Genomic DNA, 23,218 nt, shown 5'->3' with positions numbered 1-23,218 from the left:
TGCATTTGTAACTCGTATTTCAAACATAAAGATGCACATAAATATACATGATATAGAGGGAACGGGGATTGTGTTGAAAGGAGCCTGATTGATTACATGCTTGTAAAGAGGTTAATGCTAGGAATGGTTGCTGATACAAGGGTCAAGAGAGGATGATCTGGAGGTCTGTCGAATCATATGATTGTGGTATGGAAGATCAAGCTAAAAGGAGTGAGGTTGACCAGGAGAGAATGGAGCAGTCAGGGGAAAAAAAATGAAAGTTGAGAAGCTGAGGATCAAAGAAATGGCAGAAGAATACAGGATCAAAGTAGGGGAAGAGTTAGAATCAGTGAATTGGAATTAAATGGATCTGGACAGCCTGTGGAATGCATATAGGGACTGTTCAGTTACGAATGCTCAAGCAGTGTGTGGTGTGGCAAAAGTAACAACAAAGAAGAAAGGTACGGCATGGTGGGATGAAGAGGTTAGGAGACCAGTGGATGAAAAGAGGAAGAAGCGGCTAGAGTGGTTATGGGACAGGCGTTCAACTGAAATAAGAACAGAATATACTGACAGCAAGAAGCACGTAAAGAGACCAGTGAAGAGGAAAAAGGAGGAGGTAAATGATGATCTAAGAAGAAAAATGAATGCAAACTACACTGAAGACAGGAAGTTATTCTGGAAAGGGGTGCGGAAATGTAGAAGTGACAGCGGAAAGAAATGTGAAAGTGTGAAGGATGTACGTGGAAGATTATTAACCCATGGGGATGAAGTATGGACCAGATGGAAAGAATATTTTGAAAGCCTGATGCATGGGAATACAGAGAGCAGAGCCGCTATAAACATGACTGATTTTGGGGGTGTGCAGAGAAGGAATGCAGTGCCAAGAAGCATGGCACTTGAACAGGTGAAGAACACTGTGAAGCGGTTGAAAAATGGGAAAACAGCTGGGGTTGATGAGGTGTATGTAGAGATGACTAAGTGTAGTGGAGAGAGAGGAATGATGTGCTTGTTGGAGAGATATAAGAAGGCATGGATGAGTGAAACTGTGCCAGAAGAGTGGAAAAAAGCTGTGACTGTACCCATGTGCAAAAATAAAGGTGTGCGAAGTGAGCACAAGAATTATCATGGCATAAATTTATTCAGTGTGGTGGTGAAGGTATATGGAAGAATTATTATAAAGTAAGAGAGATATCAAAAGTCCTAGTAAGCAATGAACAGGGTGACTTTAGAAGTGGCAAATGATGCATGGATCAAATATTTGCAGTAAGACAGATAGTGGAGAAGGCTTGTGAGCAAGACTGCAAGGCATTCATGGATCTGGAAAAAGCATGTGCGAAAGTAGATAGAGAAGGACTGTGGAAGGTTTTGCACATGTTCTGTGTAGATGGTAAGGTATATGGAAGAATTATTATAAAGTAAGAGAGATATCAAAAGTCCTAGTGAGCAATGAACAGGGTGGCTTTAGAAGTGGCAAAGGATGCATGGATCAAATATTTGCAGTAAGACAGATAGTGGAGAAGGCTTGTGAGCAAGACTGCAAGGCATTCATGGATCGGGAAAAAGCATGTGCAAAAGTAGACAGAGAAGGACTGTGGAAGATTTTGAACATGTACTGTGTAGATGGTAATGCTAAGTGCAGTCAAAAGTTTTTATGATGGTAGTGAAGCATGTAAGGGTATGTGGGCATCTGAGTGAATGGTTCATGATTGGTGTGGGCATGTGACAAGGTTGTGTGATGTCCCCATGGTAGTTCAATATATACCGTTATATGGACGGGGCGATGAGAGAAGTAAAAACACGAGTACTGGAGAGAGGGATGGCACTGGTAATGAATGGCGACGCATGAAGTAGCTCAAATTTGTTGTATGTTGATGATGCAGTACTACTTGCAAATACTGTACTGGACAAGAACTTGGCAGACTAGTGCAGAATTTTGCTGATGTCTGTGAGTGTTGTGCCTTGAGAGTAAATGCAGAAAAAGAGTAAATTGATGGTTACTGAGAGACAAGGTGATTCACAGTGCGATGTTACAGTGAATGGAGAGAGACTGGATTTGGTGAGAGAGTTCAAATACCTGGGTACAGTGATAGAAAAGAGAGGAAAATGTGCAAAAGATGTGGGAAGTAGAGTGACACAAGGAAGAGAAGATGGTACAATGAAAGCCTTGATAAGAAACATAAGCTTGAGTGCTGCAGCTGCAAAAGGCTTAAATAAAAGAGTGTTAGTGCCAACTTTAACATCTGGATTTGAGCCCTTGGTGTGGCATGAAAATTAAGTCAAGAGTGAGAGCAGTGGAGATGGGATGAGGAATGTATGTGGAGTACACAGAGTGGATAAGATACGAAATAATGAGATTCGTGAAAGATGTGGAGTGAAGTCTGTGGACACCAAAATCAAAGAGGGTGTACTGAGACATTACATCTGTAATGTGGAGAGAATGGATAACAACAGAGTGGTGAAAAAGGTATATCTGGGCGAATCTGAAGGAGGGAGGAGGTGAGGTAGGCCAAAGAGAAGGTGGAAGGATATGGTGGATGAGTGTGTGAGGAAGAGAGGTATGGAAGTCAGTGATGCTAGGGGACTGACAAGAGACTGAGCTGGCTGGATGAATGTTGTGATAAGAAGTGCATAATCAGGGATTTGGCACCCCTTTTTAACGTGACAGCATCTGGACTGACTCTATCGGATACATTTATGTGAAACTACAGAATATAGTGAATGTTTTTGGTGTATCAGATACAACCAGGATTCTGGGGGTTTGAAGGATGAGTGAATGGAAGTGTGGCCCACTGCACTGGGTACACTTGGGCTGTCTGGACACTGCTACTCCTCACCCTTCCCTAGGGTGGGAAAGGAGGTCCAGATGATTATAATGAATGATGATATTTTAGCAGTTGCGTGAGGTTAAACGATTCTGCAAACAGCTCGCATTCTAGACCAGTATCGTCAGTCCTGGCAGAATGCAATAACCATTCTACATTATGGACGTTAAAACCACTCAAAATGGTAATTTCAGTGGTAAGGGTGAGGTTAAGGTTACTCAACTGTGTGGATATGGAGTCAAATACACTGGGTTCTTTTAAAGAACTGCTGGGGAAGCAATAAACTGTATACATATATTTGGTAAAATTTAGATAATTTGGTTTTTATAGTGAATAATCAAAATTAACTGAAGTGATGTTCAAAACAATGTCAAATGCAAAATTCAGATTTGATATAAAAACAGGTGCCACCCTTGTTATAGGAGTTTGTGAGGAGATGGTAACTGGGAAAACAAAATGGGGATATGTCGGTAAAGGGATAGATTTGGGTTTCTGCGAAGAACACGACTAGAGGTGGTATTAACTGGATGGAAAAGCGAATGGCATTCAGACTGGTACTAAGACAATGGATATTAGTGAAATGTAAGGCATGAAAATGAAAAGTCAAGAGTGACATCAGTGGAGATGGGACTGCCCAGGAATGTATGTGGAGTACAGAGAGTGGACAGGATATGAAATAATGTGATTCGTGAAAGATGTGGAGTGAGGAAGTCTGTGGACACCAGAATCAAACAGAGCATACTGAGATGGTATGGTCATATGGAGAGAATGAACAGCAACAGAGTGGTTAAAAAGGTATATCTGAGTGAATCTGAAGGAGGGAGGAGGCAAGATAGGCCAAGGAGACAGTGGAGGGATATGGTGGATGAGTGTGTGAGGAAGAGAGGTTTGGAAGTTGGCAAGGCTAGGGGACTGACAAGAGATCAAGCTGGCTGGATGAATATCATGAGGGGAAGCACATGATCAGGGATTTGGCACCCCTTTTTAACATGACAGCGTCCGGATTGACTCTATCGAATACATTCATGTGAAGCTGCAGAATGTGGTGAATGTTTTTGGCGTATCAGATACAGCTATGATTCCGGGGGCTTGAATGTTGAGTGAATGGAAGCATGGCCCATTGGACTGGGCAAATTTGGGCTGTCTGGACGCTGCCATTCCTCATCCTACCCTAGGGTGGGAAAGGAGGTCCGGATGATGACGACAATGATGAATGATAAGGCTGAACCTGTGCTTCCCCACTGACGAGCATGAACAGTGTTTGCAACAACCGGTCGGCATAGCAGCTTGACTGTGACCGGGAGGACCCTATGCCCCCAGCCCCAACCAGCCATTGATGGCAATCTGAGATACCACCAAATTTGCTGACAATAATGCAGCGGCCACTGCTAAGGGGGAATGGAAACAGACTGTGACAGAACAGTCTCGAGGTACTTTATCTCAGTGCATCTTACCCACCCATCATTCCACTTTAGGTTAGCATTTTTTTGGAGTATTTAAAAATTTCAAATCTGCAAGGAAATTCTGATAAATAATAAGCAGGAATGGAATATGCAATGTGTTACATAAGTAAAGTGTGCATGGAAACTGATATGCACAAAGGAGTTTTAATGAAGGTCATCAACAGAATGGCTCAACCACTGTTATTTGTAATGCATGTCTGAAGGCCATCATCATGATCATGACCTTGTACCTCACCTAAGGATGGGGTGATCTAGGGTCCAGACAACAAAGAAAAGGGAATTTTGAAAGAGGAAGACCTAACTTATAAAATGCATGTGAATGGCTTTTGCTTGCTGGATGCAACCAAAGCCAAGATTTTGAAGAATTCAGTGAACAACTGTGTGACTCATTTCCCTGGGCACCGTATTGACATTTCCCCTACTTCTGTGCTCTCTTTTTCTATCCTGTTGGATTCTACGCATCCCAATGTTTAGTGGGAAATAGTTTGAAGAGAATGATGAATTCTGACAGATTAATTATAATGGAGAGATGATGAGTCTGGGATAAGTGGGATGGGAATTCTAGTTATCCAATGATGCAAGCACACAGTGTTGGAGGAGCAAAATGAATGAGAAATTACTGGTCATTAATATTTTGGCTGACCACATTCAAGTACTTGTATCATCATAAGTCCATTCTGGCTGGGTTAAGTGAGGAACTCAAGGATAGGTTTTAAACAAACTATTAACTGTGGTGTCAACTTAATATGAGACAAACATTGTGAAGTTTAGTGGAAACTTCAATGTGATCATGTTCATGGATGTTAGGGATGCATATGGTGGGCTGGGATATGGCATTTGGTCTGCTGAAGGGTAGAAAATTCTTTCATTCAGTGAAGTTTTGAAATCATCCACACAACACCCGTAACACATGCTCAGTCATTCCATTCATGCCAACCATCCCCCCAAAAAGAAAAAATACTTCAATAAGCTTGGGGCATGAAAGACTAAGGCTACAATGAAATATAAAAAGTACTATGATGAGACGCACGTTTAATATCCGTCACTGTGCGGATGTAGTTTTTGGTAGTGAGGACAAACTCGTTGTACAGGACCCACTCAGGTTTGTGATCCAGGCAAGTGGAGGGATGAAGCTGCACTACCTGGTTGTCCTTAATAGTCATGTAGTGCCCTGTCCTCTCTAAGTGTGCCACCTGTAAAGGTCAAAGATGCCAGACAGCAAATCAGAAACCATAAAATCACAATATTATATGTATTATAACCACAAGAAGACACATTATTATATTAAAAAATAATTAAATAAACAATAGGAAAACAAATGATCCAAACTTTACCTTTTACTTAAAAAAAAAAAAAAAAAAAAAAAATTGTCACTGTCTCCATCCACTTCAAATGTTTTTGAACTCTTACTCAACATAAAAGCTGCACAAAATTTAAAACAATTTTGTGAAAGAACACACTTTTTCATCAAAACAAAGAAATACTGCAGCTAAAACAGGACTTTTCTGGTGGTCAATTCCTAAATGCACACTAGTGTCAGCTAAAGGACAAACTGTGTCAGTGGTCAAAGTAGCCAAGGAATGTGCGACTGTTCATATGAGCAAATGCTGAGGGAACTCAGTATGGACTGATGTAAAAAATGCTCATTCTTATACTGTGGTTTCTCGAATTTAGACAGTTCAGAATTCGATTAATCAAATTTCGATGCATTTTGGAGTGGTCTGCTGACCTCACGTTTTGATGCAAAGTCATGCATTTTGATGCTCTCAGGGCCAGACTCCAACCAAAACAAGCAAAGATAATATTTTTGATGCAAACCAAAATGCTAGAAGTGAAGGAAAATTACAAGAAAAAGTGAGCCTAACCTAACATTGTATGTGACGTGATCTCAGGGCCAGGCTCCAACCAAAACAAGCAAAGATAATATTTTTTATGCAAACCAAAATGCCAGAAGTGAAGGAAAATTATAAGAAAAAGTATAAGCCTAACCTAACATCGTATGTGACACGTGTCAAGAAGAGAATGAAAATCAACATCATTTATTCATATGTGGAGCACACAATGACAGGTTCCGAGACAATTCACCGTCAAGTCAATTCGCCGTCAGATAATTCTCCGTCAAAACATGGACGATTTCCCATCAGGACAATTCGCACCCTGGACTATTCCCCGTCATTCTATAAATATACTTATAGTATTATTAACTAATCAATACATTAATAACTTGAAGATATAACAGAAGAAATTAAAGGAAGAGAATCAATAATAGAAATACTAAAACAAAATGAATTACAGGTGGTAGCAAATACAGTAGGCAGAATACTGAATCGAAGAGAAGTACAGTAATTATGAATATAAGGAGCAACACAGAAATGAACAACAGAGACTGAGAAAAAAAAAAAAGAAAGTCATGTTAAGGACAAGAGCTCTCGGACGGAAGTAGGCACCAACAACAACAGGCCATGTGCAACGCGACGCTCTGTTGTTGGCAGCAATCTTGCGACTGTCCTGCCAGCAGCCAGCCCTCTCCTGCCAAGTGATGCACTTTCAGCCTGTACCTTCCATATGTGGACATGCATTTCACTGCAATTTAGTTGTATGTATTTTCTTTGTATTTTTGTCACAACTTACCTGTTTCAAGATGGCAAGTAAGAGTGGTTCTTTGGGTAGCAGTGGTAATGGACAAGACCAGCCTGGCACCTCTAAATCTTTGCAGCCAAAGGAGAAATGGCAATACAATGCAAAACTACAGTTACTTAACCACAATTATAGTTCATAAAGTTTACAGGAGATGTGAGCAAAAAATTCATGATTTTACATAATTAGGTTCGGAAGCCCCGGACCCAAACTAATTTTTCCCATAAGAAGTTCAGTTTAAATTTCGATGGTTCGAATTTCGCAGTGATTTTTAGGTACCCATGCCCATCGAAATTTGAGAAACCACTGTACTTTCAGACAACCAAGTTGTTGCCATTCATATAAATCCATTCATCATCCAATCCTACGTTGCCCCATGAGGAGAGTAGGAGCCCGGGGCTAGGCAGTTGGTCCTGACATTTAAGATGAGAGTGACCAACCTCACTCATCCCTGAGTGGCATTACGTGAGCAATAAACCCCAATCACCCCTTGGACATAAACCTTCACCGGCTCAATCCGATTGGAGCATAATGATTACCCACTAAACCACCAGGCCCCAAAATTTGGTTATATGGTTACCACCCAGCATACTAAATGGTTTCCTGGTGTACAGGAAACCATTTGGCTTGTCACTCAGTGTAAAGTCACCCACAAGCAGAAGGAAGAGAAAAGAATGAAGGAATGAAAGACAGAAGAGGGAGTGTAAAGTCACCCGTAGGCAGAAAGACGAGGAAAGACTGAGGGAAAGAAAGAAGATGGAAGGAAAGAAGGATGGAGGAGAGGAAAGGGCAGACACCCGAGAAATAAACAATAAAAAGGCTTGAATCATGGTGGAAATATATACATGGCATTAAAAAAGCTACAGTAAAGGTGAATGATCACTTGAAAAGCACTGGATTTCCAATTGTCTGCAAAATTCTTCATCCAGTCAGTCCTGTTCGAAATCTGGGTGTTTATTTTAATCCAAAGTTAAATTACAACAAATATATCAATCACGTTGTCAGAGGATGTAATTTGCATAACAGAAATCTGTACTCAGTGAGAAAATTCCTAAACTGACATTGCCTCTTAACACTGGTCCATGTAGTGGTCTTGTCTCATGTCTATTGTAATTCACTGTGGATTGGTCTTCCAAATAATATACTAACAAAAGTTCAGTCTGTGTTGAACAGGACAGCAAGGATTATCTTTGGTCTCCTCCCGACAACCTCGACTACCCCATTCCTAATTGAGCTGCATTGGTTACCAGTAAAGGCTAGAATTGAATTTAAAGTGTTTTATTACATTCAAGGTTCTTAAGTTTGGAGAACTGAAGTACCTTGCTGAATTGTTAAATTCCCACCGACACGCCCAGGTGTGATGTTATGTAGTGAAGATGATTCCTTGCTTCTTGACAAGCCTAGAGCCATTCACCAGTCATCTTTCTCTGATTGTTCTTTTGTGTATAGAAACCCTAGGTTATATAAAAGATTGTGGTTCTCCATGAGACAACTCTGTTCTATGGAATCCTTTAAGAGACAGATAAAAACCTTTCTCTTTTCAAAATGTTACAACCTGGAGAGAGGTGTTGTGATGGATGATTGTAGGGTTTACTTTTTTTTTTTTTCTTTCTTTTTTTATGGCCCATATTGTTTATGAAAGATGTCACAATTCTTGTAATTGTGGTAGTAGTAGTAGTAGTAGTTGTTCCCTCGGCAGTCTGGCTGAACAGCCCCAAGTCCCTAAGGAAGACCATGGCCAAGACCGGGCTTTCCCACAGAGCTCTCAAGAAGTGCATGTTGTGTTGCTGGCGTAGGTGATTGTGTGCAATGCAGTCTTCCATAATGTGCTTAACAGTATGGGGTGCTGTGTTACATTTTGGACAGGCATCAGCGATGAAGTCATTCAGCCTCTTCTGGTAACTTAAGAGGTCTGGATGATGCCCACATCTCAGCCTGGCAAGGTGGACTCTGTCCTCACGAGGGAGATAGGATTCAGAAGGGTAGATATCAGGAGGCTGTGCATGCAGCTGTGTGTCATCTTTAAGTGAATGAATGGAGCAGTGAGTGATGTGAGTATGGCTATGCTTCTGGAAGCTGGTCAGAGGCAGGTAAGGGGGGAGAGATGACAGTATTTGTGTATGATACCATGTGCCGGGTGTTGTTTTGATGTTCCTTGGTGTGTGTGGATGTGCTGCCATGTAGTGTAGTGGATGATGTGGGTTTGTGGAGGCTGCAGGAAGAATCTGGGTGCCTCTCATGTCTAGGTGATCCTTGCCTTTGAGGACTTTGGTTTCTTGATGTAGGTGGTCTGTGGATGTAGTACCTGTGCAGCCTGTGATTATTTTTAGGGCCTTGTTCTGTATGGTCTGTAGAGTGTTGTAGTGTGTTTTAGTGAGGTTAGAAGCCCAAGCAGGGCTTCCATAATTGAGGCGCACGCAATAGTATGGGCACAAGCGCCACCACACCCAAATCCGAGTTGCCAGTACTGAATTTTTTTTCAGGGTTTCCTCTATCCAACGGTAGGTCGTATATGCCCTTCTGGTTATTTTTCTTATGGTCTAGTGAGCCCTGTAACACCCGCAATTTTTCAGCTGTATACAGCCTAATAAAGCTCTGCCAGAATGCGCCGGAGTAATGGCACAAGCACCACTGTCCCTTTAAACCAAGAGTACTTTGGTGTGTGTGGGTGGCCGTGCTTCCTTCTCACACTCACGTCTCTCCCACGCACCACACTGGTGGATCTCAGCAGCCAATGAAAATTCGCTTTGACTGAGCTAGTGTTGTTATTGGGTGACTGATGCCACCATCCAGTATAAACGCAATCAAAACACCAGTCTCTTCCCCGCGCCTTTTTTTAACAGAACACTTTGAATGCTTCATTATTTTTGTTGATTTTGCAAGTGTTTCCATTGCATTGTTGTACTGTGGTAGCCATGGGTGAGAAGAGTGATAACAGTGAGCACCAGGAGGCTGTTGTTAGTGAAAATGAGTCTGGTGTTAGTAAGAACAGTGAGTGTATTGAGCCGAAACCTTCCAGTGGCCGTAAACGCAAACCAAAGCCAGACACATGGAAAGCCAGTGTGGTGAAAAAACTTCGTAATGAAGGTAAGGCTTACACTAGCCGTATGACTAAGAAACTCGTGGAAGCACGAGAGATAGGACCTCCATGTGTTGATGGCTGTTTCAATAAAGTGACTAGGAAGCGGAGAATTGTCAGCAGGGTTGGTGAGCACTGCATTAGTGTTACACTCCCCTTCCTTCTGATCTTCGGTCTCTGTCTGTCTGTCTCTCTCATTTAGTACGGATGAAATTATTTTTAGCACAGCAAAGTACAGACTTAGCATGATTCCGGGCAGAAACAAAAACAAGATGTGATTCAGGGGTGGGTTGGCTCTGGTACCTTTTATAGGCCCTCTCCTTGCTGCGGACAGCATTAGAACAAGCGTGATTAAACCAAGGCTTTCGTGCATTAGTCAAAGGATATGAGAAGGGAGTGTATGCTTCCATGCCCGAGAGAATAACCTCCATAATGCGCAAAGCACACTCAGATGGCTCCTGGCCATGGAAGTAATAATCATTCCAGGGAAAATCAAAGAAGTACTGCCTGAGGGCCTCCCAATCTGCAGCTTGGGGGGTAAGAGGTTCAATACTGGACTGATGGAAGGGACTCAGAGAATGCTTACGGTCCACAGGTTAGGGGGCGCAATACTTTCCTTGCCCCCGGGCGCTGGCAACCCACGCTAGGCCACTGCGTCCTATCACTCCCAACTAAGCTCCAGCACCCGAGAAATACAACTGTAACCCGCAAGTGTTGTCAAAACATCCATACTCATTCCCCACCGAATGTCTAATATCGCGCAGCCACAAGAGCTAAGTCTTTCCCAACCGCCACCTCCATCGAACACAGATCACAAGCCACGAGTACATGTTCGGTGACAGCAGCTGTCTGCCTCTCTATTGAAGGTCGAAAGTCCCCTGGTCATGGTGAGTTGTGTTTCTGAAAAGCCACTCGGCATCCAACAGACCAAAAGCCACAAATAAAAGCGGCTGTCTGCCTGTTGACACAGGAGGAGGGGATTCTACCCACAGCCTCGCCTCCCCCCCCCCCCTCTTCCGTCCCTCCTCCATACCCTCCAGCTCCCCCTCACTCCCTCAGTCCTTACCCTCTTCCCTGGTGATAGAAATGACTCGTGAGTTTTCAAAGTTTTTTTGTGATTTATTTGACTATTATTGGTCGTATGGAAATTCCGAGGTGACTAAGAGAAAGATCATGAAATTCTGCATCTAGACATATGCTTAACTCTTGGAAGATGCTGGCAAAATGAACTAGGATGGTGGGAAGTTAATATGAAGGTAAGTTTTACTCGAACACATTATTGTTGCTTGAATTTCATACCGTACTCTTATTTGTCAGTTTTATGTGCTTTTATTAGCTTATCTTATTGTATAAACAACAGTGAAGATGATGGTATATGATTTATACCAATACTTGTATAACTAATTTACGGTGGCATATCTGGCCGTGAATTTTTTTTTTTTTTTTTTTTTGAGCCCCAGGAGCAGTCACTCGTCACAGACAACAGATTATCAAACTGTAGTCAGTTTTTCTGTGGATTTTTGTTGTTTATGCACTGTTTTCATGATGTTTAGCATTAATATGGATAATCCTATGAATGTTTTGATATTTAAAAATGACAGCCTGAAAACAATGCCAAAATTAGGAGGGGTACTGTACAGTCGCCCCAAGCAGTGATGGCAGAGTTTCAGATTGCTTTGGTCACTGCAGTGCCATACGTTCAATGAAACAGTGAATATAAGGTAAATATTCAATGCCTTCATCACGTCATATCAAATAAAATATATATTATATCATGCTAAGAATGATGTAAAATGAATAACAGGAGGCAGTGAGATATTATAAGCTAACACATATATTTACCTTTCCCGATTTGAATGAATGTGAAATGTATTACTCTGCGCGCAGTGGGCAGTAGGCCTATAACTCTGTGTTCCTGATTTATTTGTTTCCCAGGATTTCAATACAGATGCTCTAGTTTTGAAGACCAGTTAAGGAAAATTCTTATGACTGCAATACACTGCCTTATTTCAAATGCTATGGTGATGATACAGCGACAATAAGGATGCTATAACAATGAAATTATTATTTGTAATGATGACCATACTGCCTTTTATTCCGTCTTTCTCTCGCCAATAATAATTATAATTAGCAACTTTATTCCCTACTGATGGAAAATTATTTTTACTTGTAAGGAGGTATGACAGATTCCGCCTTTTTCTCTTACACTAGGCAATTATCAGGACCAAAACGAGTTCATAAACTCTAGCAGTGGAAAAGCACGCACTCTACTCCATCTTTTAACCTTAATATGTCTTTTTAAATAATCCGTAATGGCCTGCTGAACAGAAAATGCAGATTTGGAAGTTTTGAACTCAATGATTTGTTTGTGAACCTCTGAATTTTATTACTCTTGCTAATCGATTATGCACTGAGGATGACTGTGATGGAAGTTAGCATTCTCCAAGGAGCTCCGACTTTAGGGAAATTTCGTTTTTTTTTTTTTTTTTTTTTTTTTTTTTTTTTTTTCACCGACAGCCCTCTGGCATATATTAAATAATCCAGATATTTTTCTTGATGGAAAACTGGCCAAAGGCAGTGCAGTAACTTCATATCTTTGAGTAAATGTTATCTCCTTTCGTGCGTGTTGATCGAAACATTTAAAATAGCTTACTGGCTTACGCCGCCTTCCCGCTTTCTGTCGTCGTCCATGGAGACATTGGAAACGGAAATAAATGACTTTAAATTATCCCCTAGTATTGTAACGGAAATTGTTTTATAATAATAATTATTTTTTATTGTTTACTGAAGGTCCCTTTTGTTCAGTCTTACGCTACTATAAAATTATTGCGTGTTACCATACTAGACTTGAACTCCACAAATTATTCCTACTGTCCCTGAGCGATAGTTATGAAATTTCAATTAGTTCCGTTTAGGATTTCCTATTATCGTAACTAACGAACTGCTTCATACAGTTTTGAAATATACAGGTACTTTAGCATTACTTTATTGTTTTTTGTAACACTTTTACGTATTAGGTTTCACCTTGTAGAGATATAAGCAAGAGTATGTGCACTGTCGCTGACCGAAAGCTTCTGGATACTCTGCCGTCACTTCTTAGGCCGACTGTACATACAATCGTGTATGTCAGGTGTTTTTTGGTTTTCAGTGTTTCTTTGTCATGGTTTTCTTGGTGTTTTGCATTACTTTGGATATTCCTATGTGTGTTCTGATATCTAAATATGATAGATTGACCTGAAAACAGTGCCAAAATTAGGAGAGGTACTGTATATACAGCTGTGTATAGGTCGTTTTTTTTTTTTCTCCCATGGTTTATTGGCATTTAGCATTACTTTGGATATTCCTATGTGTGTTTTGATGTCTAAATATGGCAGACTGACCTGAAAACAATGCCAAAATTGGGAGGGGTACTATACATGCAGTAGTGTATAGGTAGGGCGTTTTTTGGTTTTCAGTGGTCTTTTTTTCATGGTTTTCTTGGTTTAGCACTACTTTGGATATTCCTGTGTGTTTTATGTCTAAATGTGGGAGACTGACCTGAAAACAGTGCTAAAATTAGGAGGGGTGATGTACATACAGTGGTGTATTGTTTTTTTCTTTTCCATGGTTTTCTTGGTTTTGAAAAATATTTTGGATAATCATAGTACGTTTTGATGTCAAAATATGGTAGAATGTCCGGAAAACACAGCCAAAACATGGAGGGGTACTGTACAGACAATAGTGTTTTGGTAGGGTGTTTTATGGTTTTCAGTGGTTATTCTGCATGGTTTTCTTGGTGTTTTGCATTATTTTGGATATTCCTTCATGTGTTTTGTTCAAATGTCTAAATATGCCTGACTGACCGGAAAACACTGCCAAATTATGGATAGGGGGAGGCGGTGGCTGAATCGGCAGAGAGGCGGCCTGCAGTCCTGATGGACCCAGGTTCGAATCCCGGCTGGGGCAGGGAACAGTTTAAGGATTTGAATTTCATAGAAGCAGACTTTCCTGATCTACCAGATGACCCGCCGACATGTCATAAAAGTACCCCCGCTAATACCAATACACCAGTTCTGTATGAGACAGCCCTAGCATGTATTCAATATGGACGGTGGGTGTTAGCGCCGAAGTGGTGACATGTGGAGGTGTAGGAGGACTACTGGGCCTTGGGATAGGCTACTGCCCCCGAGATATAGGCCCTGAAGCCTTTGCCCAGAGTCGGACACACACACACACACACACACACACAAAAGTTAAATATAGGTTAGAGGTGGGTACTGTATAGGTACGGACTGGGTGCGGTTGGGGAATACTGTTCACTATCCGGATGTTGCAACTACCCGGCCATGCCTTTGGCTCTATTATATCCGGATAAATGAGGGATTACTGTATATCGTTACCACTCAGTGTAGTAAATGGTTTCCTGGTGTACAAGAAACCATTTGTCTTGTCACTCAGTGTACAGTCACCCATAGGCAAAAGGAAGTGGAAGGAATGAAAGAAAGAAAGAAAGAAGAGGGAGTGTAAAGCCACTAGTAGGCAGAAGGAAAAGGAAAGAATGAAGGAAAGAAAAACAGAAGAGGAAGAAAGGAAGGAAGGATGGAAGAAAGGAAAAAGCAGACAGTCAAAAGCAACACTACATTTTGTGACTGGATGGTGAGCACTATTATTGTTATTAAATGCTCTACATATCTCAGTAGGAATTTCCCTGGCGCTAAATGTAATTTCCTCCAAGCTGTACTTTCCTGACTCAACTACTAATCATACTGTCTAGTCTTGTCACAGACTGAAATGGTACTATACAGGTGGATTCACAAGCAATCCAAGAAATCAGAACAATTCACCTATCTTACCAGATATCTTTACGAAGTCTGACTGAATACAGTGTATTTATGCACCATTGAGTTTTATGAAAGTCTGTGACCACCATGTTTTCCATCCACCATTCATTTCCCACCACCCACCCCTCATCAGGAACATGGAAACCCAGGGCTACGCTACTCAGTCCTGACATACAAAGCAAGGGTGACCAGCCTCATTTGACTGCGTGGCATTATATGAGCATTAACCTTCAATCACCCTGCAGGTTCAATCCACTTGCAGAATCTTAACTCAATAAACCACGAGGTGTCATCTGGTAATGGAATATAATTACCACCCAAAGTAGTACCAGTACACTACATTAGAAACACAGATGGCCAACTCAAATTGGGCAGTGTGTGCCCAACTGGCTCGTCACGTTTCTGGTGCATCAATACTAATTTTAACCAGGTGACTGCTAGAAGAATGCATATGTGAAGTAAATTTTGGATATTTTGTAGTTGGCAAAGATAAGGAGAATTATGAAACCTTAAGACGAGATAGTACAAGCCCTCTGTTAAAACAAAAAAAATAAAATAAAAATCAGCCACCAAAAGGCTACAAACCTGCAAGTATAAATAAGTCATGCAGACTGGCATCCTTACATCACTAAATAACCAGGAGAGAGTGAAGAAAAAAAAAAAATTCTAATTCCAACAGCTTAAGCAAAAATCTGAATAACCTTGTATGTCCGCACCTGCATGAAAAATCCAGAGACAAGTGCCTTTCGGATATTCATGTAGTAGTCACGGGAATTGAAGTCTGTTGAGGTTCGCTTGAGGCTGAAGCGGTCCATGATGCGGGACAGCTGCTGCCTAACATTGTCTGCTGACTTGAGTGAGCGGTAGTTAACAAAGTTGTCATAACACCACTGCACATCCTCCATGTCTGCCGGAGGACAATGGATCAGAGGGAAAAGGAGAGAGCTGGCATTAGTAAAGTGATCTCAAAGTGTGGAGTGGAGATTTCTTAAGACACTGTAAAGCTCAATGAACATGTGATCAATGTCTACTTAGATTATACGTTGGCCATAAATTCTGGAAATATAAAGTTTTTTTTTTTTTTAACAGGCGACATGGGTGTAAAGGTGGCGTACACACTGGGACAAAAGTGGCTAACGTGCAAACCAGTTTTACAAGCTGCTAGCCAAACTGACCTACAGCGAGTGAGCTTTTGTTTGCGGGGCGAAATGGATAACAATTTTCACTCACAGCTTGTTGGTGGGATTAGAACTCAAATGAGCCTACATTAATTTTGTAACTGGTGAGAAAATATTCTGTTATGCACAGAAGGAAACTATAACTAAAACTGTTAAGTGTAATTTAATTCTTGTGGGTTTTTTTCATTTCTATTTTTATCTTGTGACATGAAATAAATACTCGGACACTCGGGTGACTAGCCGCAGAGGCTGCGTCTGTTCTGTTTACAAACAACAAGTGGAAATCACAGTGTGACCAATATTCAATATGGATTTTGCATCAAGAAAAACTCTAGTAGACTGCTTTGTGGCTCTGGAGTTGTTGAAGTACATTAAGCGGTTGCAGAAACTGGGGAAAAGGGAATGGGTACTCTGTGGTGGTTTGTTTACAAATGACCACGAAGCGCCAAGGCACACGACACTGCTAGTTGTTGCGGATCGCAAAAACTCACACGTGTGACGGCAACTCGACTTTAATAGCTGTTTCCCCTCACAAAAGCTGCTTGCATGATAGCCACTTTTGGCCCAGTGTGATGCCACCTTAAATGAAAAAGCCCAGCGACTAATACACTGATATGATGACGGACACAATAAACAAGTAACAAAAATACTGAATATTTTTCCCTATACAGTATTTATAGTCACCCTACAGTATAACCAAACCAGAATCAGGACCAGTCATAAAGATATATATATATACTGTACAGGTCTCCCTTGTTTTACGATTGGTATGCGTTCCTAGAAAGGCAATCGTAAACCGAAATATCGTCACGCGAAATTAAGGTTTAATGGGAAAAATAGGGATGCGTTCCTGGACTCATGCATAAGGAACCCAAGACCCATACAAGTGAGCTAATATGCAATAATAATGATGATGTTTTATGTATTGTAGTGCATCTGAATCACATATGTATGTACAACTGCAAACATAAAGACATGAAATAGCAAGAAACATCATGAAATACAGCTGTACTGTACTGTAATGTACTGTTATGTACCCTCCTACTGTACTGTAGCTCCGTCCACCCTTAGTCGGTCCCCACCGAGATTGGAGGACGTAATGCCTTAATGTCTCCTCCAATGGTAGGAGACATCTTGGGCCAAAGCCCATCACTCGTCAACACAAGAGGTGGAGAGGGAGGAAGCAGGGGTGGTGTAGGTTTGGGTGGCAGGGGTGCATGAATCAGGAGAATGAGAGGTGGTGGAGGTGGAGGTTTGGGTAGGTAAGCCATGCAACGCTCAGCTGATCTGCCTGTGTGAACGGGATTTCCACATGTCCAATCGTAAATGCGAGGGAGCTCAATTGTAAAATGAACACTTGGTACTAAAGAATAAGGATCGTAAATGCGAAATATCGTTAAATGATACAGCATAAAATGAGGGAGACCTGTGTATATATATATATCTATCTATTGCCAGACGCCTCAATCCCGTTTGGGGTGGCCACAAACAAATCGCCTCCAAGTCGCCATGTCCCCCGCCATTTCACTGCCCTGCTCCCAACTCACACCCCCCTCTCTCATATACCTCTCCACCCCATCCCTCCATCTCATCCTCGGCCTCCCCCTCCCTCTTCCCCCCTCCACCTCACTCACATACATTCTCTTCGTCAGTCTTTCACCCTCCATCCTCTCCACATGGCCAAACCACCTCAGTGTGTTCCTCATAACGCTTCCTATCACATCCACATCCACACCACAACGCTCCTTTATATCCTCATTCGTCAGCCTGTCTCTCCACGTGACTCCACAGGCTCCTCTTAAATAACTCATTTCCACTGCTCTCACTCTTGACTTGTGTCCTTCCAACAATGTCCAAGCTTCACTTCCGTACGTTAGAGTTGGTATCACAATAAAGTACTGTCATGTAGTAACTTTTTCACTTCCATGCTCACTTCCCTGTTTCTTATCACTGCTTTCAAAGAACCAGCAACCTTTCTTCCCTGCTGTACCCTTTCAAGCACTTCACCCTCCAAACCTCTATCCTTACTCATCACACTACCCAAATACTTAAACGTACTCACATTTTCCAATTCCTCACCATCCAACCTCGCTGTACATTCACTAACTTCACCTCTCTCAAAGACCATCACTTTACTCTTCCCTACATTCACCTTTAGGTTCCATTTCTTACACACTCTCTCAAACTCATCCACCAAGCCTTGCAGCTCCCCTTCGTCTTCACTCAACAACACAGTATCATCTGCAAACAACAGTACAGGGAGTTTCCAAACACTATCCTCTCTCACCAGGGCCACTCCAACATCCACTACCCTTCCTTGTACCTCTTTTATTACCCCATCCATGTACAGATTGAACAACCATGGAGACATGACACATCCCTGTTTCAACCCAACTTTCAAAGAGAAAAATTCACTTAGTTCACCATCCACACGCACAGCAGCCTTCGCACCATTGTACATACTCTTCACAGCATTCAACAACTTCCCATCTACTCCATATATTCTTAACACTTTCCACAATCCTTGTCTATCCACCCTGTCATATGCTTTCTCCAAATCCACGAAAGCTGCATACAACTTCTTTCCCTTCTCTAGAAACTTTTCCATTAAAGATCTAAGAATGAATATCTGATCTACACAACCTCTTCCCTTCCTAAAGCCTCCCTGTTCTTCTCCAACTAATTTCTCTGTTCTTTCTCTAACTCTGTCTCTAAGTATCCTACCATACACTTTTCCTATTATACTAAGAAGACAAATGCCCCTATGATTACCACACACTTCTTTTTCCCCTTTTCCTTTGTACAAGGGAATAATTATACCTGACTTCCAATCCTCCGGGACTCTACCTTCCTCCCAGGCCAATCTGCACATCTTCCACATCCATTCTACTATCTCTCCCCCATGCTTCAGCATTTCACCACACACTCCATCAATTCCTGGGGCTTTCCCCGATTTAACTTTCTTCATTGCTTCCACAACTTCTATCCTACTGATTTCTTCCTGTCTTCTCACCTCCCTCCTTCTCCCAGCCATTCCCCAGCCACTTATACTCGCATTACTTCCATCCTCTACGTTCAACAATTCCTTAAAGTGTTCTCTCCATCTGCTCACTTTTTCTCCCTTCTTCACTAGTAATCTACCATTTTTATCTTTCACTCCCCTGCTAACTTCACTTCCACCCTGTCTTACTCTTTTCACTTCTCTCCAGAACATTTTCTTACAGTCCCTCCACTTTACACTCAAATTCCTTCCAAATTCCTCATCCACTCTCTTCTTACTCTCGCTTACTAATCTTTTCACCTCTCTCTTTCTTTCTACATATAACTCTCTCTTCCGCCTCTCAACTTCTTCCACGCCCCTATTTCTCATCCATTCATTGTATGCTTTCTTCTTTTGTGCCACAGCCTGTTTCACCTCTTCAGTCCACCACGCTGTTCCTTGCACCCCCCTCCTTCTTCTCTTCATTCCACACACCACATCACATGCTGCACATATTTCTTCTGTAAATATCTTACACACACCTTCCATGTCTCCCATCTGCTCCCATTCATATTTGCCCAATCGTTCCTCCACTTCTCTCTTATACTCTGCCTTTTTCTCATCCTCTTGTAACCTTTCCACTCTCCTTGCAACTACTCCTTCCTCTCGTCTTTCCCTTCTTCTATTCCTCCATCTTACTTGCATCCTAATTCTGGCCACCACCAAGTAGTGGTCAGAAAGTCCACTCCCCCAACCTCTATACACTCTTGCATCCTTTACACATCTTCGCATCCTTTCATCCACACACACATAATCAATCATTGCCTTCCTTTCATTCAGCTCACCACCCACCCTTCTCATCACTCGCCATGTATACCTGTGGATCATTTTATGCCTGAAGAGGGTATTGGCTATCACCAACCCCCTCCCTGCACAAATGTCCACTAACGCACTGCCATTCTCATCTATTCAGTAGGCACACCCCACTCACCAACTATTCCATCCACCTTCACATTACCAACTTTACCATTCATATCACCAATCAAAAACACTCTCTCATTCCTTCCAAACTTTTCCATGCACACTGCCACATTTGTCCTGAACTCTTCTCTCACTCTTCTAGCACGATCTTGCGTTGGCGCATACACACACACAATCGCCCACATTTGTATTCCAACTTTCAACTTTACCCACACAATCCTTGACCCAACTGATCCATACTGTCTTATGCTCTTCTTCCATCTTTTACTCACAACTATACATACTCCTTCCTTTGACCTCTCATTCTCACCTACTCCTGCACATATACCCCATCCATACTCCCATTCTCTCACACTTTCTCCTCTCCATTTTTGTTTCAGTTATTCCACATACATCTACTTTCGCACCCTCAATCACCTGGACAATCTCTCTCTCTTTCACCTCATCGTTTGCTCCTCTTACATTCCATGTACTCAATACCAAGTCCTTTGTCCGGTCCTGGGTCGTCATCGTTTGGTCAGTCCTTGTCCGAGGCTTCTTGTTTGTTTTTTTAGTTAGTTGTTTTCCGGGGAGGGACACTAACCCTCCACCAACCCTTTTAGTCGCCTTTTACGACAAGCAAATGACAGATTTGAAAAGCAAATTCTGTTTTGATTTCTCAGTAACAGTTCCCACTTATCCCACAGTATCCAACATTACTCTCTTCTAGTTACCAAGCTGCTGCCTAAAATCACTTCAAATACTAGCTTACCTATGCTAAGAACAAAAAGCATCTGAAGTTATGGTTAGTGCTGCCTATCACCACTGCTCACACAATCAGTCTAACCCAACAACCAAACCACAACAAACTAATGAAAGCACACCATCATCATCACCTGCTTATTTTTCCCAACCACAGGTGGAGTGAGGCAGGGTCCAAAAGAAAAGTAAGGAAGGGAGAGAAAAAAAAAAAAAATCATCCTCTAATCCTGTGTTGCCCCATGAGGAGAGTAGGAGCCTGGGGCTGGGCAAACTGGTCCTTACATTTAAGATGAGAGCAACCAGCCTCACACATCCCTGAGTGGCGCTATGTGAGCAATAAATCCCAACCACGCCTTGGATATAAACCTTGCACAGACTCAATCTGACTGGAGTGCCTTAATTACCTGCTAAACCACCAGGCACCATAATTTGGTTATATGGTTACCAACCAGCTTAGTAAATGGTTTCCTGGTATACAGGAAACCATTTGGCTTGTCACAGAGTGTTGAGTCACCCATAGACAGAAGGAAGAGGAAAAAATGAAGGAAAGACAAAAGAGGAAGGAAGGAAGCGAGAAAGGGCAGTCAACCAAGAGTAGCACTACATTGAGAATGACTGGGAAAAATAATCAACAGCAAGCCCAATGAATTGAGCCACATGTGCATTCACCCACCACTGAAATCCCCCAGATCCTGACTCTCACAAGCACACCTTCCTATAGCCTTCAAATCACCTATCAATGTCAAACCAATGACTGTCAAGTTAAAATAGGGATGCCAAACACCTGTCATGCACTCTGTACAAAATTCAATATGCCAACTCAATCCCTTGTCAGTTTCCTAGTCTCTTCACCCTCCATACCTTTCTCACACACACTCATTTACCATATCTATCCACCTTCTTGGCCCACCATGTCCCCTGACACCTTCCAACTCACTTGCATATATCCTTTCCACCACCCTATTTAAACCCATTCTCTCCGTATGACAATAACAGTTAGCATTCTCTCTCCAACTCTACTGGCATTTGGACTTTCTTACTCCATATCTTGCACAAATCACATTACAGTATTAATTTTCCTATCCTCTCTCTGCACTCCACACACATCTCCATAACACCACCACAATTTTTTTTAAGAAGGCCTTTGACAAAGTCCCATGGGAGGTGGATGAAAGTGGCTGGTTAAAGTTGTTACGGCCATGTGGGTACAACATGTGAGTGCTTGCACTCAGGTGAGAGTGAATGGAGATTTGAGTAATGAGAGTCCCGTGAACTTTGGCATACATCAGGGATCGGTCTTGAGCCCTCTCACGTGACTTCAGAAATGGACTCCCGTGGGAGATGTATGCTGATGACTTGGTGTTGATTGCAGTGAATGAAAGGTGGAGGAAAGATTTAGGGAGTGGAAAGATAGTATGAGGCACATAAAACAAAAGTGATGGTATCTAGAGCTGGTGGTAGTACTGTCAACAAGGAGGAAGAGTGGATATGTGCAGTTTGCCACAAGGGCGTGGGAAGCAATTCCATCGTTCGCAGTATTTGTGAAGTGGGTGCATATAAGATGTAGCTACTAGTGACATTTGAGGTAGACTGCGAGATAATACTGATTTCATGTGTGCGGTGTGTCAGGGGGAGCAAGTGGAGATTGTCAGGCATGAAAGGATTGATCTTGCTGGTGAGTCTCTTGAGTGTGTGGAAGAGTTTTCTTACTTGGGAGACATGTTATGTGCTGGAGGTGTGGCTAGAGCAAGGAGTGGTTGGAAGATGTTCAGAGAGCTATTGCCTCTCCTGACACTGAGAGAGCTCTCCCATCATGCCAAAGGATCTTTGTATGTGGTATGTGATAGTGTAATGCTCTATGGTAGTGAGACCTGAACAGTAGGGGTAAAGGATATTTGTAGACTCAAATGTACAGAACTGACAATTATTAGGTGGATGTGTAGCGCATCCTTGAATGCAAGGCCAAGGGGGGTGGGAGGTTAGGTTTGCGATGGAGGAGAGGTTGGATGGGACTGGAGAGTCTTGGTCCTGTGAATAGGAAGGGTAGATTGAGGTGGTCTGGGCATGCAACAAGGATGGAATATGACAATAGGAGATGCTGCATTAAGCCCCAAACAAGGAACAGATACCACATACTGCCAGAATTTTTAATTATATTTTGTGGGCAATGCATAACACTCCCATACGGGTGTTTTTTCATAATAATATAATGTACAAAATTTTCTCATTCATTTAAGGTGAGTCCCATGCCTAATAATGAGCTCACAAAATACTCTGCGATGCTGTTCAAATGTTCTCTGGTTTTAGTTATATAGAGGCAACCTTCAGGAAACGAACACTCAGACAACGAAAATTCGATTTAACGAAAATTGTGTTTTACTACCCTTCGTTTGCACAATGAATGCCTAGACTTGGTTTAACGTCCCCCCCCCCCCCCAAACCAATGATCAGCTGTACCGTCCATCAGAGAAGCCAGCTGTGCATAGTGACTAGCTGTTGACAGCAGCACCTCTAGTGACACAACACTTGTACTTG

The 23,218-nt window shown here is 42.1% G+C and overlaps 1 protein-coding gene across 1 annotated transcript in view; it reads right to left on the bottom strand.

Moving 5' to 3' along the window:
* Positions 1-23,218, bottom strand: part of Dhx15 (DEAH-box helicase 15) — a 169,889-nt gene that overhangs the window by 9,940 nt on the left and 136,731 nt on the right. Inside the window, exons 11-12 of the mRNA XM_080273384.1 lie at positions 15,520-15,710; positions 5,298-5,460 (exon numbers count right to left, since the gene is read on the bottom strand). Coding sequence (XP_080129510.1) covers positions 5,298-5,460; positions 15,520-15,710 — 354 coding nt within the window. The remainder of the gene's footprint in view (positions 1-5,297; positions 5,461-15,519; positions 15,711-23,218) is intronic.

Source organism: Coenobita brevimanus, chromosome 54 (genome assembly GCF_032717465.1).
Source record: "Coenobita brevimanus isolate Jiangsu-jjx chromosome 54, ASM3271746v2, whole genome shotgun sequence".
Lineage (NCBI taxonomy): Eukaryota > Metazoa > Arthropoda > Malacostraca > Decapoda > Coenobitidae > Coenobita > Coenobita brevimanus.
This window is presented reverse-complemented; position numbering and strand designations above follow the sequence as displayed.